General features: G+C 37.0%; 1 protein-coding gene across 1 annotated transcript in view; it reads left to right on the top strand.

The window, feature by feature from the left end:
* LOC139693796 (uncharacterized) overlaps positions 1-19,602 on the top strand; it is a 985,124-nt gene that overhangs the window by 657,466 nt on the left and 308,056 nt on the right. Inside the window, exon 4 of the mRNA XM_071592080.1 lies at positions 12,171-12,224. Coding sequence (XP_071448181.1) covers positions 12,171-12,224 — 54 coding nt within the window. The remainder of the gene's footprint in view (positions 1-12,170; positions 12,225-19,602) is intronic.

Here is a 19,602-nt window from a genome sequence, read left to right as displayed (position 1 = left end):
TATTGCCTTGTATCGCTAAAGAGGTGATGCGGAATACCATTAAATAATCCGCCAAATTCGGGACCTGAACCGGAATCGTATGCTTGGTAATTGAGAAGACTACCTAATCAACCTTATTATCGAATTTGATGTTCAATGAATGACATTATTATTCATGAACCTAATACAGAGAGAGATATAGTGCAGCACTATGTCGCCGACCTGCTTTGCTTACCATGGTATCTGACGGTTCGTGGGTTCGTCATCACTGGGAACTTCAACCTCAGCGTGCGTTTTGTTCGGATTTTTATTCGAAATTTTTTGTTGTTTGCTCTAAATTTCCCTTCGGATACTGGCGAGTGGTTTAGATTTGAAAAAGTGAATATTGTCAAGAGGGTAAACTTAAATTAGATACTTTTGAAATAAGGGTTGGGCAAAATTTGGAAAAATAAGTTTGCCGAAGCGGAAAACAAGCGATGAAGTTTTAAACACTATAGGAGAGGAAGTTTCTAGATAAATTCTGAAGAAAGTTGAGTATGTAAGTGAAGTAGATATTGAGAGTCTGTAAGAATTTGAAGGCTGCGATAGGATGGCGACGCGTTGGGTAAGCGGGGAGAAGTAAAAGAATAAGCTTTTTGGACAGCATGAAGGTAGATAGAAGGTATGAAGAAGGAAGGGAGTAAATAATATCGAGAATAAAAGTGTAAGTCAGTCAACACGGTACGGAGTACGTAGTAGTTGCTAGGGACGATCAGTAACTCAACTGAAAGACCCCATGAGAATGAGAACATACCATGCAATATTGCGGTGGTGGCGGTTTATCGTTATGCGTTCTATTCTCAACTATGACATTATATGACATTATTTTCTGATGCTTTCTAAAACGTTCGACCGTTTAACTCTTTTACTATTCAAAGGGATTATAAAGACACTTTTGGATATTAGCTATTTGTTCTTCTCTCCAAAGAGATAACCAATTTTATATAAAGAATGGATGTTATGTTAGAGAGCCAATTTTCAATAGTGCCTATTTGGTGATTATTTAATTGTCTTGGTCTTTAGCCCATGTTTTCGGCTTAATTAATATTTGACCGGGAAGAATTACATACTGTTATTACTCTAGGACTATTTTCATTTAAGTATTAAAGCCATCCAAATTACCATTTCCCCAAATTAAATTTCTCTTCTGACCATGACCTAATAAGCAATTAGTATTAGCTTGAGACAAAAATTGCGTCATTATTGCAACAGAAGCATCTTCCTGGAGGTAGCTTGTAGGATACTAAAATATCAAATATTATCTTGCCTTCCATGCTCGTTAGCCTCTTTTAAATATTTAGAGAGAGGCATCTTGTTAGTCGTTGCAAATAATAGTTGCGTGAAGTAAGTGATGTATCATCGGAAAGGAAGTTTTCAACATACGAGGGTCATCCGGAAAGTAGTACCCGTTCGTGAAATAAAGACACAAAAGTAAATATTAACAAACATAAAAAATTTTATTTGAAAGAGGATACTTTAAACTACTTCTCAACATAATCTCCAAGCAAATTAAGGCATTTGTCATAACGTGTGACAAGTTTCTGTATTCCTGCTGCATAGTCCTTCGCCGCCAGCTCATTGAGATACGCGAGGGACCCATCTTGCACAAATTTTTGCATAATGCAGATGGTGTTTAACAATTTCATGAACAATTGTTCGAGAAACATTGGGAAAATGCTCACAGATGTCATCAATTGTGACGCGCCGATCGTTCCTCACGAATTCGTCAACTGAGCTCACCAGTTGGTCTGTAATGACAGACGGTCTCCCCGAACGCTCATCGTCGTGTGTGTTCCCCCTCCCCATGTTGAAGTTGCGACACCACCGCCGAACAGACGACTCGTCCATTACATTGTCTCCATACACCTCCTTTAATTGGCGATGAATATCACATGGGCGAACGTTTCTTGCATTGAGGAATTTAATCACTGCCCTCACTTCACAACTGGCGGCGTTCTCAATTTTTTTAAACATTGTAAACAATCACAGAAACAACACAGGCAATGCTAGCGTCACGCAACTTGGCTCAGAGAAGGCAGACAAGCCACTGAAGCTATCTGACCTCGTCCAGCGGCTACTCGCGTCGTCAGCACTTCATGCGGCACGAACGGGTACTACTTTCCGGATGACCCTCGTATTTGAAAAGTAATTTTTAAAAATTTTGAAAATCCTGTGAAAATTTTAACTTTGGTAATCAAGTTCATGGCATCGGTTTGACCCCTCGTTTAATTACTAAGTGTATGGGGATTTGTGTCATAACACAATGTCAAAATCGCTAAAGTAGTGTCCCAATGACTGATGGTGCAGGAAGGGATACATTTCAACGAACTACATACTGAGTGAATTTCAGGCTTCAATACTTTGTGGATTTCTATGAGCATGGTAACGTGTAAGCCACCACTAAGCTATCTAGTAGGTGATGATCCCATCGAATAATCTGTTGATTAAATTTTAAAGACAGACGAAAAAGTTATATGATTTAAACGTTGGAAATAATGTGTTAGAACATCTTAAATATACCATTATATCTGGAATTAAATACTACACTATGAATACGAAATTATTGGTGATAAAAGTAAAAGAGTCCTAAATAGAATGATGATTAAAAGTTATGCTGCTTATCTTTAAAAATTGATTCTTAGGTAACCATCCTCATCCTTATTTGTATGTGTAAAATTGACATTTTAACCATTTCGGTTCTAAAATTTATATTTCAAAACTCATCATAATTTCTCCCCATAGAACGTTGGTGACACAATAAAACCATATTAACACAAAAACCTACTTATAATTAATGTTACAGGACCAAATTAGTTGGATTTCTGTCCTTAATTGAATCCTAACCTAGTTCTTCAATAATTCATTTGCGTTACCAAGTTCATCGTAACATCATTAACAAACCTAGAACCTCTTCTCTGCACAAGACCTAATTCGGCATTCGAGCCGAATTCATGAGGAGCTCATATACTGGCACCATATTTTGAGTAAATTCTAGCTTGTGAATGGTAATATAACCCTTTAACGTTCTCGTCAAATTTGCTGAGTACATTTGCAATAAATCTTAATCTTCTTCTAGCTTGTCCGCATATTCCTCAGACGTAGGAATATCTTTCCCTAATAAAGGCCGTGAGTTATAGCAAGTATTTCATGTGAATTTAATAAAGCCTGTACGTAAAATTTGGTATCTGCAACACAATATGCGTTTGGAAGAGAACTACTGTTCTTTTTTAAATATCACTGCTACAAATTACTTATTCCTTATTATTAAATATTATTTAATTTCTTTTTGTGTTCCACTAGCCTTGTATTGTTATTATAGACGAGGAAATGAAGAACTTTACAAAAATAATGCATCAAGACCAGTTGGCTAATCAATAAATCGAGGTGAAATCACATAGCAACGTCTTTTCCATTCTCGGAAATATCCTGAAGATCAAAATTTCTAACTTGTGATTCCACTGTTTTCCGATCATTAAACGGGGTGGTCTTACGAATGACGAGACGAGTCTCCAAGTTCAGTGCTGCCGTCGCTCTCAGTGAGCGTTGGCTTTGATATCCGGGCGTGATTGTTAGTGCTGGCATTCCTGCTGAGCCCCCATCCATCTCTCCTCACGGAGAGAGCGAGGCGGGATGCAAGGGATTGCGGGGGTCCGTCCGCCTGCGGTATGCAGGCGGAAGAAATAGGGGCAGACGCGGTCGTCCTCAGTCGTCGGCAATCCTATTCGCTCAAGTGACGGCCCCGGTGACGACCCTGGGTGACGACCCAAATGCGAGAACACACTCTCACGCCGTCATCGGGATCAAGGCTTGACATTTTGCATGGCGTGTGGTCCAGAGTTGTATCACCGTGATTTTGCCCTAGGGATTGGGAACACTGGTCCATTGGTATTCCGAGGAGGAAAAGGATTTTAAGAGCCGAGATTCATCAAGAAGCTATCAAAATGTTGGTGGAATTTCTGGAATTAATGAAATATATAACAATCTCTCAGGTTTCATAATAAGTTCTGTTAAAGCAAATTGAAGTTTAATTACTGTTTTGGCAAAGCAACAAATAATGCCATCAAATAATTAATAGAATAGTTGCGTGAATAGTTTAGATAGAAAATAAGTTATTCCTGCTATAAAATATTAAAAACAAACCCTGGGGCCAGCTGCTGTCAATCTATTTAGTGAATACACTAAGCGGGAATATCATTATAATCAAACTCATTCCCGTATTATTTATAAGATTATACTGTTTCCCCAAGTGTGTGCGGAAATATTGATTGTTCTCAAAATTTTCGTTACTAAGTTTCACTTTAATTAAAATTAGATTATTTATACAGTATTCAACGTATACGTTATAGTATTTACATATAATTCAAATTGGGTTCAATTTTAATAGCTTTTATTCGCTCTAAATAAGGAGGAAGCGCAATACTTTTTCATTAGTGTTCTTCGCCTGATATTTAGTAGCACCTCTTTATTATTATCTAATGAGTACATGTTTGTAGAGTTTCTCTTTGAGTTCCTATCTTATGTCCAACTACGTTTTAATTACAAATACTAGTATGGTGCTCGTTAAGTGACCTATAACACCATGGATTAACTCGGTAAATACAAATAACTTATGCTTATTCACTGATACTAATAACTTAACGTTTTCAGATAAAAAATGTTTGTTTACTCGGTCTGTAGTCTTTTTTGAATTTTTGGATCTCTGATTTTAATATAAATAACTGCAGTTATTTAATTTTAAATGGACCAGGGAACCTATAGAAAATAAAACCGATAATTTATAATCTTATCAACTTATTGTGTATTTAATGGGGATTGTATTATTGCGAAGAATAAAAATATAAGATAAATAAATGATTCCCCTGAATGCCTCTTGGTTTTGACGCGAATTCATAATTATATGAGAAATTACTGCACCGCATATATTTTAGAGCCCAGAGATATAAGCTGAATTTTTTCTGGGGAGTTCAATTATTTTCTGTTTTTCACAAATAAATTTGCTACATGTCATTATTATACGGCAGACTCAAAGTTCAAATTAACTTCTAGATTTTGAAGCGCATTTTTTGTTGATATGTAACGATTACATGAATTGGATATTCATATTTTTTTAAATGAACCCATTACTTGCAATCGAATGGAATTTTCAATTTCGGAAGGAAATTGCTATTATGAAACTTAATAGTTTAACCAGATGATATCAATATCCTCCAATCGTTCTCCGATTCTGTTCTAGATCTTATAGATTCCAGATTACAGTTTAAAAGCTTAAATAAGTGATAGTGTTGAGTAATATTCGTTGAAAAAATGTATTTTCGGACCTCTTGTGTTATTTTATTAGTTCCAAAGTGGAATAAATCCTTACGACTTATGGCATGGTTTCATTGGCCACACCACCTTTATAGCACCCTAAATATTAGGAAACAAAACAGTTTTAATGCACTGATATCCATGTTAGTTATGCATATATGAACACATAAACACATAATATAAATGCACACTAACACTAAATACATACATAATACATAAACACATCATAATAATACCATAACATCTAATTCCAGCGTGAAATTTCAACTACTATTATCAAAAGAGCAATATTAACAACCCATTTATCGGAAATAATTAGAAGGTAGGCATTCTCCTTAGCGTTCATGCTATGTTGTGTCATTTGATTGTTTTGAATAAAAAATATTGCTGGCAAAGCTATTGATTCCGACCAAGGTCTAAGAGGGGCTCGATGAGGGAAACCTGAATAAAACATGGACCACGAAGGCCATTAAACAAACAGAGCAGAACGATAAGCTGGATTCGATGGAAGTATTAAGAAAGCTACTAAATGGTAAGCCAAAATTTTACAAAGTATGTACCAGAAATAATTTCCTAAAACCGAGTTTGCATGTCAACTCTAGAGACGTCATTTACGGTAACCTGTAGCTGGACACCGAGGTTTATCTAAGCTAAATATTGACTAATACTACAGTGAAGTGAGTATTCTTCATCCATCGACATTTATAATCGACCATAATTTTTTTACAATTCTCCATTTTCCTATTTTCTCCATTCATCCCCTCTTCTTAACTATTTAAGCCCATCACTCACGGTCTTTGGAGGATTTTGATGAAGTACACTTCTCATTTCTGTTCTCCAATATTTTCTTTTGTACGAAGTCAGTCGACTGAGTTCATCTACGTGTGGCGTTCAAGAGCCCATATGAATAATCGTCTCCCAACTCGGAGAGACTCGGTGGGATTATCAGCGTAAAAATTTCACAAATATCAACCCAGGGTTAAGGGTTCTTGAAGAGGTTTCTAAGCCAAAAATCACCTGGGAAATGTTTACGAAGGAGACTCTTTAGAGGCTGCTCATGGGCTAAAGGACCTGTTTCCAATTCCCTAAAATCCATGTAAAATTATTCCCCTCTCTCTAAACGTCTGCTCACTGCCAATAATGCTTCTTTCCCCTCCTTGGTGTCGAATACCGCATAAACAATTGATAAAAATCCTCATCATGAACTGAAATTCTCATCAAAAATACTTGGTATACGCCAGATTCAATGACGTAAAGGATGATGTCGTACTACACAATGGCTCTTAGGGGTTAACGTGGACGTGAATACAATAGACGCGGAGTAAGAATGTGTTTAAGGACGAACGATCAGGAAATAAGGGGGCGGGGTATCGCGTTCTGGTATCAAACAGACCGCCGATGGGGATGGCAGGAGGCTGCGCTCTACGGGAATGCTTAGAGAACACAATATGACCGCGGCTTTCGCTAGCGGTGGGATTTTGGAAGAGCAAGGGAGAGGGTGAGAAGGGAAGGTCACTTCAGCTCGGCGGGCGTTGAGTTGCGCACAGCGACGACGGCGTCCGAAGGGAGATTAGAGAGGAGTAAGGGAGGGGGGAAGGAAGCAACGACGGCCGTCCAAAAGGGCCGAAGTGGAAAGCCGCGGATCGAGGAGACTTTCGAACTCGACGTGTTCGGCGCGGCGGTTTCCCCACGCGCGTCGGGACGAGAGGGCCTCAAGGGGGCGGCAGACGGGCTGGAGTTGGGGAAAGGCAATTAGCAGAGAAGACGAGTGGACGGGAGATGAATGGGGACAGGGAGGGTGCGATGGTCAGTCCTATATTCTGTGCGTGCTCACGGATGACGTGCCACGTGATGACTGCGGCCGCGCCAACTCCGCGCGAACCCATCACCGCCGCCACCTTTGGGGCTGGCGTCGCGTATTTTTTTCCTCTTTCCACTTCCATTTTATCTTGCTTGAGCTATCTTTTGAGATACGCGAATCCCCCCATTCCTACACCTCAGTTGAGGAAATAATAAAAAATTAAAGGGGAACTGTGCATGTTGTGCTCTTATTACGATTGGGCATTTTATCGGTCATTGAAATATATTTTATGGATAGCTATCTATTCCGGCAGGTACTCATTGTATTAAAACATCCAAGTGAAAAGGTGTTCCAAATATTAGTATTATCATAAAATTGTTATAAAATCAAATTTGTGCAAAACATTTCGGTATTTCGATCTTGCGATAACCTTATACAAATTAGTTTTGATTCTAGAGTCATTTGAAAGTACAAAAATTAATATCTATCTTTAACTTCCTCAAAAATTTTATCATTTTATCAGGTCCAGATGTCAAAATTGCAAATTTAATCAGACATTGGATATAAAAAATGCTCGTGTCATTCAAGAGATCCGTGCCTACTGGTCACAAATGGGACACTGTGTTACAATGATTCAATCATTCCTCGCCATTTCCTTACTCGCATTCTGCAATATGGTTATGCCTGGTAATTTTGAAAGATGAGAGGGAGCAAATCTCTTACCGGCAATAAAATCAAAGCATTGGCATTAATGTCCTCAAAAGATGACGACACAATCTATTCGTGTTTTCCCTGATATATTCCCGTATCTCCATCGAGATCAACTGTCGGAAGCCGTTGTATGTGCCATCAGAATACGGGAGAGACAGATGCCCCATGTGCCACGGATTGACTTCAAGGATTGCCACGGGTGGACGGGCCACACATTTCAAAGTTAGAGGGCTGCGGTGGAAGAGGGAATGCGCGAGTTGATTGAGTACCTGTTTATCACAGCATTAATCTCGTGAACTTAAAAAAATAACGTTTATCGGACGCTAGCATTCCATTGAGGGCTTGAGAGAGGGTCCTTTTAAACGATCCGTGAGGGCATTTAAATAGAGCCAGAATGGGAGCAAGTGGGAGATGGCGCCACCCTTCCCGTGATTCGGCTCGGGTGCGAACCGACCTTTCTCTCTCTCTCTCGTCCGCCGGTTTCGAAATTTGGATCGCAGCGATGGGATCAGAATGGGAGTAAGATTTGAGAGAGGCGAGCTACCCTTGAATTAAGATTCACATTCAATAGAAGGGGATGGAGGGACCCGGGCAATTCATGGGTGCCCAAGGAAAGAAATGACGGACCGGCGAAGAGGGAAACACAGTAAACAGTACGTTGCATGGAAACCGTTCTGTATTTTTGCAGCACAAGCGTGACCAATTCAAAGAAATTTGAGTTCCTTTAAAGCAGACCGCGAAAGAAAGTCTCATTTCAAGTCGTAATTTTGTTTGTACGGGGTTATTGTATAAATGATATATTTAGCATCAGGCAAGCTTTTAGGCCCCCGATATTGTTTGGACCATTTAACATATAAATAACACCAAGACTCAACCGCACCTATTATTTGTTTAAAGGGTCTCTGGTAAGTGTCAGCATTTGCATGCATAATCGAAATTCCCGATAATGATGAGAGATGCCAATAAAACCTTGATACATATTACTATTATAAATAATAAGATAATAAACTAAAATAAAATAACACAAAAAAATATAATTACATAATAGTAACAATAAACGTAAAAAAAACTCACTCATACTAAAAACAATCACATTTATGAGGAAATCAGTAATGCAATAAAGGAAAATGTGAATTGGTTAGCTCCCGTTGCACGATATAAAACATTATGTAGGCAAAAAATAAAAATAATGGTAATAATTAGGTAAGTCTCGGAGCAAAATCAAATCTTGATATCACTTAGTTATAAAATTTGAATGCATTTTTACTTTATTTATTTTTAAAAAATTTCATGTGGCCACAAAATATGTTGATATAATGGATTAAATTTTATATCCTTGATTTTTCACCATTTCTACTATGACGATTTTGGGGTCTTCCTGTATGTGTTAGACAATTTTTTTATAAAAAGTATTAGGAAAAGTTTCGTAAAAATAGGTTTGCTTCAGAAATTACTATAATGCCTCAAAATATTTCTTCTCACCTATCAAAATTACCACTTATAAATATATTTCAGATCGCAAAAAATGAAATAGTGAGGAATGATTGTAACACAGTATACCCTTTCAATTGGATATCTTTATTCTGACCAGTAGGCACGGATTTCTTGTATGGCACGAGCATTTTTGTATCCCATTGTCTGAATAAATTTGCAATTTTCACAACTAGATAAAATGCACATTTTAGAGGAATTCATTGGTTTATCAATTTTTTTCCTTCCAAATGGTATTTGAATCAAAACCATTTACCATTAAGTTATTGCAAGATCCGAAATACCGACATTTTTTGCACAAATTTGATTGTACAATAATTTTATGATAATACTAATATTTCGAACACCCACTCACCTGGATATTTTAACATAATGAGTGCCTGCCGGAATAGAAAACTTTATTTTTTAATGTTTACGGTAGTAATATTATCTAAATTTTTTTGCGATTGAAAAAGATTTTGTTGGACAAGTCGCCAGGATAGGTAAAAGAAGAATACTTCTCATCATATTGTGCAAGATGAACTTCCGTTTAATGAATAGCATGAATTTGGCCTCTTGAAATTATTCTTGTCTTGTTATAAGAATTTATACACATACCTGTATCTTAAATGTTAATTATGCTGTCGCCACACAACAAATGAGTGGTGAAGGATAGTTTTTAAATATATTTTTCAGTTATTCATATCGGATCATCTTGAACAAAGTAGTGGGTTCAGTGAGTTTAAAAACTCCTTAAATACCGGTATTTTTATTGATCTTAACTTAAGATGTATTTCAACAAATGAAAATGAAATAAAGTTAGCTATTTATTTTTGACTCTCGAGGGTGTCAAAAATATTCAGCTTGAAATAATTATTATTTTGATTTTTCTTGAACTAAGCTACTCTAAAAGTGGCTGATAAAACAAAAAACTTCCATGTAACAATGGTGAAAGGTGGAATTTTTACCATAAGGCACTAATGGTAATTAATCTTTACCAAATCCTTGTGTATAGAAGAGAGAAGATGAAGACAGGTATCAAAATTCGAGGGGTGAAAAAAGAGAAAGTGGCATTTTTCATCTACCTAGAAGTATAACTTGGCATGGAAGAAGTTCAACCGACCTCAAAATAAGAAAAGCTCAAGCTAAGAAGACGTTCATGAAGAGGCAAGTAATATTTTTAGAAAACCTAGGGTTGCAAACAAGGAAGCAGTTCGCCAAAACCTCGTTTGGCGAAGCATAAATAAAAAGAATGGCGAAGAATAAAAGCATTTAAAAAGTGACGCTGAGGGAAAATATTGAAGATGGAAAGAATAGACTCAGTGATGAACGATGAAGTACATAGAAAAGAGCAAGAAAAGAGGAATATATGGAGAACCCTGCGGCAAATAGGGGCTAGATGTATTGGATACACCATGATGTACAAATTATTAGACAGAAACATAATAGAAGGAAAATTTCAAGGGATTATCCCACGAGGAAGACCAAGAAACCAGAGTACAAACAAATTTAAAAGGATTTGAAACAGAAAAGTCATCATGGGTGAGAGAACTGGAACTGAATATTGAAGAATAGAGGCCTGTAGTGATCTTAATCTTAGTACATAACTACTGATGATGATTATTTTTTCTGCAATTTTCGCAATATTACCGTTCATTTTATATGAAGAGATACACGTGTTAGACGATTGAAACGTAGTAGCTCAAAAAAATGTAAATTTAAAAAAATATAATGATTGTGTCTATCATAGATTTTTGTTGTCTCGTGAACGGTTTATCAATTCTATTAATAAAGAATTCATAAGATACCACTTTAATTTGTGATCTCAAATTAACTTTTTGAAATTTATTTTACCCTATGTAGAAATTACAGTAAATATCTCTGTTACTCTGTGAAAACTAATTTTCCTTTCCTCCTAAATTACATAATGCCCCATAATCCTTCATCGCTTGCCTCCATTCCATTTATCCTCTTTCTTTACAATTTTCTTGCAATCAGCGTCACTATGAAATTATCATTTATGAAAAATAATCGTATTTTTTTGCAATGGAGTTAATTGAACTTGCTAAAAAGAATATCATGCAAGTCTTTTCCATTTAATAACGCAGTCATATTTTCATTAGTTTGATATTAAAGTTCTTTAATCATTTGTGTCATGTTAATATTATTAAAAAACGATTATCAATTCAATTTCCAAACTTTGCTACCATTCCTATGTGATTAGTTTAATTTTGCGATGATCGAAGGAATGCAAACCTCATTTACACGGTTTAAATCGTGAATTGTTTTTTAATCTCATGTCATTCAAGATATCAGCAGGGAGTCTGACGCCACGTCCGCACAGCATCTAAATTCAACCGATCTTTTGATCAAATGCATTCGCGTATAATAGAGTCAGTCATGAATGTGCTGAGGTCACCAATTTGTTCCTCGGGGTTAAAGGTTAAAAGATATTATATTTGACAACATAACCGAGTTTTTCACTCGAAACGGACGGATCAAAGAGTTACGGAATCGAGGATCAGAAACGTTCACCATGAACAAACTTTGTAAAACGACAGCTGAGCAATTTTAGATAGAGTCAAAAGCCCCTGTGATTACTTTTTTCTTAGAGTACGCTTTGTGCATGCGATGATTCTAGAATAGTGAGTTCATTTAATCAATAATATCTATCATACAAATTTTACTTCTCTAGCCATATTGCTGTTTTCTCTCCCATTAGTGTGTACCTGCAATATATTCGGAAAGAGCGTCTTTGAATGAATTTTGATCGTAATCTGTTATTTATCCCAGTTTATATGTTTTCAATTTTAAGAATTAATTTAATTCAAATAAAATTAATGGCTATTTGTTTTTCCTACAGGTCGTCCAGGAACTACAGGACCACTCGGACCTCCTGGACCAATGGGACCCAGAGGTGAGTGCCAAAAGCATTTTCTAAAAAAGCGATCATCAATTCCTGGAAATAATGGAAAGGCTTCCTGACCAGGTGAAAAATGTCAAAATGACATTATGAAATCTTTCTCGATTTTTAGGCCATCACACCTATCGGGCAGACCCTTGAAACTTGGTCATGTCATACAAAGAAAATTATTTTATTTTCCTTTCCAATAATTCAATTATGGTATGTTTTAAATAATCAGTGATTCCCTTTCTTCATTCAAATAACGCTAGACATTTCGGACATTAATGATGCTCCTCCGCAACTCAATAAACGTGGATGTGGTCGGGGTTTTTTTACGATAAGCGCTAGCATGCATGATGACGTGAAACGACAGAGTTAGTGTCATATATTTAGGCTACAAAACTTTACATCCGCGTTGAACATTTTCATAGATAAAAATTCGTTTTCCAGTGAAAATCAATAAAAAGCGAGAGACCGTGGTTTTATTCAATCAATTATTAGAGATCCAGTTTTTTTCCGATTCTCGGAAACTATTCCATCAAAACACCGAAATAAAATATGTGAAAAAAAATAATTTAGTAAGAGAGTTAGAGGTAGGTTTTTCTCTTTTGGAAGTGAAATGCTAAATGAATAAATTTTAAGTTCACACCCCAAAAAAAAGTTCCCTTTCTAATCACTGTCCATCATTGCATGGATCGATTGCCCTACACCAGAGGCACTTATGGGATTTGCATTAAGATGTGGATGTTGAGCGGAAGGTTACAGAAAAACTTTTTGAATGTTGGTCATGTAGCTGGGACTATATTTCACGGAAAACAAAGGCAGTGTAGAGTCGGATTTGAATAAGTCGGAAAACTATTTAGTTCTGGACAGCATGTTTCTTTGTTTATAATTAATGTTTTGGTCCATTTATGCTATAAAAAACTGGAATTGTAAAATATTTCATCCCTACACATAGTAGATTCACGTTCCCCTTAATGAATTAGTTGGACGTTGGTTAATACATTGGGTCTTCTTCCTCAGCAAATTCGACACCTACCCCGGGGGGCTGCTCTAAAGCCTTGTCGGTATTCTAAAGCATCAATAGTTCCTCTTTGAATCACGGAAAAAATTCGAATGAATCGAAGGGCGTGGGAATGTCGTCTGAGGGCCAGAGGTTTTTGAGGCCTCTGAGGCAGAGGTTAACAGAGGCCAGAGGCCTCTGTTAATTAATTGTCCGGAGCTCGACGTCATCTGGGCGAGGACCGAAATTAATTGGCGTTTGAAAGGATAGCGTGACCGAGGGAAGCTGGCAATTAGACAACGCGCGTACAAATTGGGATCCCGAGTATTGGCGCCGCTTTGTGAAAGATCGCACGCAGCTGTGAGCATTTCCCCGGAGAACGTTTTAATTACAAACTTATCTTCTCGCTGGTGTCTTATTCTTACCGTGCATGTCGACGATAATCATCATTTAAATTACGTAATTGACCTGATTTCAAAGTTCAGGAATCGTAAGAAATATACATTCTTGAGTCGCATCAATTGATCGATCCACATATATATCTGATGGTACGGTTATTAAAATTTTTTTTTCATTTAATTTCCTCCGGAAAAATTACCGTTCCTTCATGTTTTCACATTTATGGAACCAAAATTTTACAATGACTCCTCGGACTAGTTCTTTATCAGAAGTTTCTTCCGAATTAAACAACAAATACTTACGTCCAAGCAGATAAATTTTGCAATGGTTGATCATGTTTTCGGATGAGCAATAAGACTAGAGAATACTTAATTTGAAACCAAAGGCATTTTCCATTGATTTTCAGAATAGCTCATCTTTATGGCCTTGCAGATAAATCACTGCTCTCGTTCCAATCAAGGACACGTTCTCGACACCGTTCATTTAATAAAATAGCTGAATATTTTATGCTAGAAGTCCTTCTAATTTAATATTAAGTGTTCCTCACTGTGTCATTTTACTGATAGTCAACTGCGTAACAGTTGGGGGAGAGAATTTATAGGCCAGAAGGAAAGAATGTTCTTGATTGTAATTTAGGTGAGAGTTCAAGACTTTAATTTGACTCTCGCAAAGAACCAGGATTAAGCGAAGAGCACTTATCCAATGCGGCTTGATTCCCGTGAATATTCTCCTAATCACTTTAAATAATGGGACACCTTTAAATTGTCTCATCGTAAAACTTTTGAAATAACTCATCCAGATTAGGAAATTCAAGACTGGAAGAAATGAAATAGCCAGCGTTTAAGATTGGACTTTACCCTCAATGCCTTCGCTTCAGTGCCGCGTCGGATTCCACACGGAACCTTCTGCAGCGCCGTCCTATATTCTTAGCAGTCTCATTCGGATTCAGCCGGTCGTGACCCTCATTAGATTGTGAAAAGTCTCCCGTTCCTTAACCATCCTAAATTTTCGTTATTCATGCCCAATTTTGTGACGCGTAATCACACAAGTAGTGCCATAACTATATTATCCCATTGACTAAATTCTTAACTTCGATTTAAAAATTAACCGGGTATTCATGAATAATAACATAAAATTACCTCTTTCATAAATAATATATATGGTCACTTGAATAAATACACCTAATCCTTCAATCGGTTGAAAGTATTTTGCGACATCTATGATTATTTGTTTCTTCATAAATGATGATGTCTTTGGCGGAAAGTTGAATTATGATTTCTTTTTCAAATTTGTATCTATTCAAAACTTTGTTTAGGTAAACGAGGCGTAATGAAAGTCTACATCGCTTTATAGGGAGTCCAAAAATATATTTTACCCTCTTGAGTTTCGAACATAAACTTACCATTCTATTCGTGTGGTTTTAAATTGGAAATGAATCGAGATTTTTATCTTTAAATTTATTCCACGCGCTTCTTTCAGGTGTTTTAAATTGGCATATTGTTGTTCTCTAAGGGCAAAAGGTCGTATGAAAGGATTGAATCCTCTTGTAAGTTTTAATTCTCTTTTGTTACAGTATCATGTATGAAAAGACCCAGCTGTGACTCGCTAAATTTTGTATTACGTTGTTCTGGTTGTTAGATGCAATTTTCATAATTTAATTAATCGATAATGTAAAAACCTTTCTTGTTACGATTTGTACTAATCAAATGCACGACAGGTAGTTCAGTGGGATTGTTGAACAATTGCTGGAATGTAATGTATTTCTGCCATCAATTATCTCCATGTCCTTTTGAATTAAGGAGCAAGATTTTCATGAGTTAATCAATATTACCACCCAAGATACATTCCTATGCTATTTAATTGTCTTTGTCCGAAGATTTTCAGCTGCATCCCCGCATTCTTGCATATTCGTCTAAATGTAGCAGGCCTTCACTTCTCTATATTATGTAATGATATAGAGAAGTGAAGGAAGTGAAGTATTCTTTATCCCGTTATGCCTCACTATTTTTACTCCCATCTTACTTCACTCTAAAACTCTTTTCTCGTCCTTTGGGTTTACCTTCAATTTCACTCCAAGGAATACTCTGTACCATTCTGTCATCTCAATTAAATGGCGAAGAATGATAATTCTATGACAGAATTGCCATGATGATTACCAAAATATAAATGGATAACATAAATGACATACATTTCTTATCTTCCTCGGGATGTTCCACGGTGAAATTTCATTTTATTTTTTTTCCCCCTTCTTCACTCACTTTTCCTATAACCTGCAGAATCATCAAATGAACCAAGATTGCAAAATACATGGACGCACTTCTCTTATTCACTTTCCCTGGTTTTGATGTTGTGGGTGCAAATGGATATCATCATCTCGCTACAGTTTTCCCTTATAGGCGATTAATATCCTTAGTCCCCAACATTTCATTTTGCATCGCGAGGGATTTTCAGTTTAAGGTGCCAGGCCCATCTAACTCCTCCACTCTGGGTCTGGCAGAGTGTTTGCGTCCTGCAGAAAAATCACGCGGCTTTGGTTCATTCGGGTGTACTCAGCAGAACCACGAAGGTAGGAGCCCCCTCAACCTTCCAGCCAGCCAGCCAGCCGAACGCCCTAAAGAGTCTCAAGCCGCTCTCTGAACAACGGAACGCCGCAATCCCTGCGTTCACCGTAGGTTATTAAAATAAATATCGGTTTAAACTCGCCTGATTCCTTCGTCCTGCGGAGGAAGGCCTTCTCTCTTCTCCCCTCACCTCACCCCTCCGCTCTTCTTCTCCCCTTTCGTTCCCTTTATTCCCATTCCCATTCGCGCGTTTCCTCCCGAATCAATAGACATTCCGAAGCGCACACCGTGGGAGGAGGAAATAAACGGAGCGAAAAGAGAGAGAGAGGATCGTACCGCTTCGGGAATATCTCAATAGCGGGCCCCGGCGGCGCTAAATCTCGGGAGTTGCAGCAATTCCCGTGTGGTGTACGTGTTTATCCCCCTCCAATCCCCTCAATGGGCCCTTTCTCGCGTAGTGCGTGAGCAGCGCGCGTGAGCAGCATGCTTCCAGGTCCTCGGAAGCAAACGCCTCGAACGCCCCGTGCTCCTCTTGCCCGTTTCGCAGCGTATATAACTTCGGACTACGGTGATAAATTCTCAATAGTGTCCCAGTTTAACTTCTCGGAATGTCTTTATTTATGCTAAAACTTGTGGCAGTAAACGGCGTGCTATGTTCAGCATAGCGATTCAATTTAGGGGCCACAGTAATATATTTAAAACTAGGTGACGCGGTAGCTTAGTGCGACTAGAGTTTGGCTGATGACCCGAGAGCTTCTTGTTCGATCCCATTTAAACCCAGTTTTGGGCAACACAGCTTAATATAAGCCTGTAGAAGTTATGCGATTTACTGATTTCTGGAACTTTACGGGTAGCAGTAATTGATACAGCGAAAGCAACTAGTCTCATTAACCTTACTTGGTGTAAGTCACATGTCTCAAACCCCCTCACTCCCCTCCTCTCAAACCGGCCTTCAAGCGAAATACTCTAATTTTTATAAGATGAAAGAAATGTTTGATCCATCATGGACAGGCATCGAACCTCGAACACGTCATTAATGAAATGCGCTAAAAATACATCCACAAAGAGTTGTAATAATTCATTTTCACGAAAAAATATTGTTTTTGAGAAGTTTTGGGAACTTTTAAATTGAAATATTTCAAATTTTTGCTGACGTCATTAAAATTCCAGGAAAGTACAAATTTGAATATCCCTTATTTTGGATTTTCCACATCCTTTAATATATAATATGGTTTCCCCATGTCAGTTTGAATCATTTTATTTTTTCTTAAAATATTCCATGCTTTAAGATTTTTGATAGTCTATATTTATGCCAAAGAAAACAATCCTGTACTTAAATATGAACAATTTTATGACTCATGTGCGCTAGGATGTAAGTTTTCACTAAATGGCCATATAGATTTGTAGAAAACTGTATATTTTGTATTTTTGGAATGAATTCCCATAGAGCTAACACATGCATAGGAAAACTCCTTTGGAAGATGAAATTTGAGAGTAAGAAGAGCAGTAATTTTATCAATTCATTTAAATTGTTATCAAAAAGCATTTGCATGGATTTAAACAAACTTTATATTATGGTTTTCGGGAATGAAACATTCATGAAGCTACGCTTCTTTTCTTTATAATTCTTTGGTGGACCTCAAAATTCATACAGCCTTTTTGCGAAATTTGAAACTTACGTCAATGACATTTTACTTGGCAATGCATTCATTTTATCACGTTTTCTACAGGCTAAACCTCGCAAGTTTTGCTGGCGTTTTTTATTATTATAAAACACTGAAAAGAAGTTGCGTCACGATGAAATTTAGACAAAAGTTAAAATATTAAGTGAAAAAGTTCCAATTTAAATTACGTTTGATATGAACGGATAGAATTCTGTTTGCGTTTTACCACACCACCACATTTTTCAACCCGAGGGTTGGTTTTATGAGGGTTGGTGAAACATAAGGGGAGGGGGGCCAACTCGTTTCCATGTTTTCCATATGGTTTCTCAAAACTCTCTGGCACCCGAAAAATGAAACAGTATAGGCGAAGCTGAGAGGCGTCACCGAGAATCGGACCTGGGTCTAGCAGTAAGTAGGCCAGCGCTCAATCCACAGGAATATTACAACCCTTTTTGCGTCGCATAAAAATGAAATCAGAAGTTAAGTCACTGTAAATAAATTATCCGCTACGATAAAGCGAATAATCCTTGGAAATATTGTCTTAAAAACGGGCCGAAGGATTTTGGTAAAATGGATTGAAGCTACTTTTTTCAGGCGCGAAAAAGCTATTTGCGATCGACCACAATTTTCAGGAAAATTCACGGAAGGAAATTATTTTCATTCACTGAAAGAGTTATTATATATCATTTTTGATAAATATATGCGTAGAGGAATGTCATACTTGTATATGAACAACTGCGCTGAGGATTATCGTGAAAAACATAACAGTTTCAGGTTTAACTTTGTGGCATTCCATCATTATGAGGGTAAAAAGAAACTTAACATTTCCACATCTTTTTGGTGGAAATGTTAAGTTTCTTTTTACCATCATAATTATCTTGAAAGCCAAAAATAATAGATATTGAAAACTTTGGACTCTACCAATACTTTTTTGTCTCCAAGAACATTAATGAATTCAGGTGAATCATTCACATTTTTACCAATATGAGGATATTAAAAAATCTCTTTTTAAAAATAGTTACGTGTTTAGCTGCTATTTAATTCGATACGCAACATTGTGAAGATTAGAAATCCTTATACTTAACTGACTACGAGCATTAAAGGAACTAGAGACGGCATTGACCAAACCCTACCCCTCTCTCTCTCTCTCTCGATCGTTTTTGACGTCACCATAGACAGGTTCAGTAAGGCTGGAATTGATTTTGATTTTTTTTTGTATTTCTACGTTTTAAACATCAATTCTCGAAAATATGATGTGAAATTCAATGGGGTAAGCAATACATCCCCGAAAGGACCCCATCATGCTATCACAAATTCAGCAACCCGTCCTGTTAACAGCTTACGAGAAAATGTCTTTTGTTGCATTAATGCTCAAAGCATTTATATAAATCTGAAAGATTACTATTTGTTTGTTCCACTGCGCCGAAAGTAATGAACAGATTGGGTTAATCGTAAAATTGGTACAGGCATAGGTGCTCACCTTATTTAACACCGGACATATGTAATTCTAATGCGTGATCCTGGATTGAATGCAGAAACTTTTATGATTTTTGATGGCGTTCCCTGAGAAAAAGAAAATTCTCTATGTTAAACACTTTTCATTCACTTATTAAAATATGGAATGATTTAGCTGTAAGTGTGAATCTAAAAAGTTAATTCAGATACTTTAAATTGTTTTAATGTACTTCTTTATTTTTTGGTTTTGCTTGAATTTTTAAAAAATTTTAATTTTAGACTGAATTCCTGGCTTTTTTTATTTACTC

The sequence above is a fragment of the Hetaerina americana genome, unplaced genomic scaffold (genome assembly GCF_022747635.1).
Source record: "Hetaerina americana unplaced genomic scaffold, ioHetAmer1.1.p SCAF_1, whole genome shotgun sequence".
NCBI lineage: Eukaryota > Metazoa > Arthropoda > Insecta > Odonata > Calopterygidae > Hetaerina > Hetaerina americana.
The sequence above is the reverse complement of the archived record's forward strand: the minus strand, read 5'-3'. Positions and strand labels throughout refer to the sequence as shown.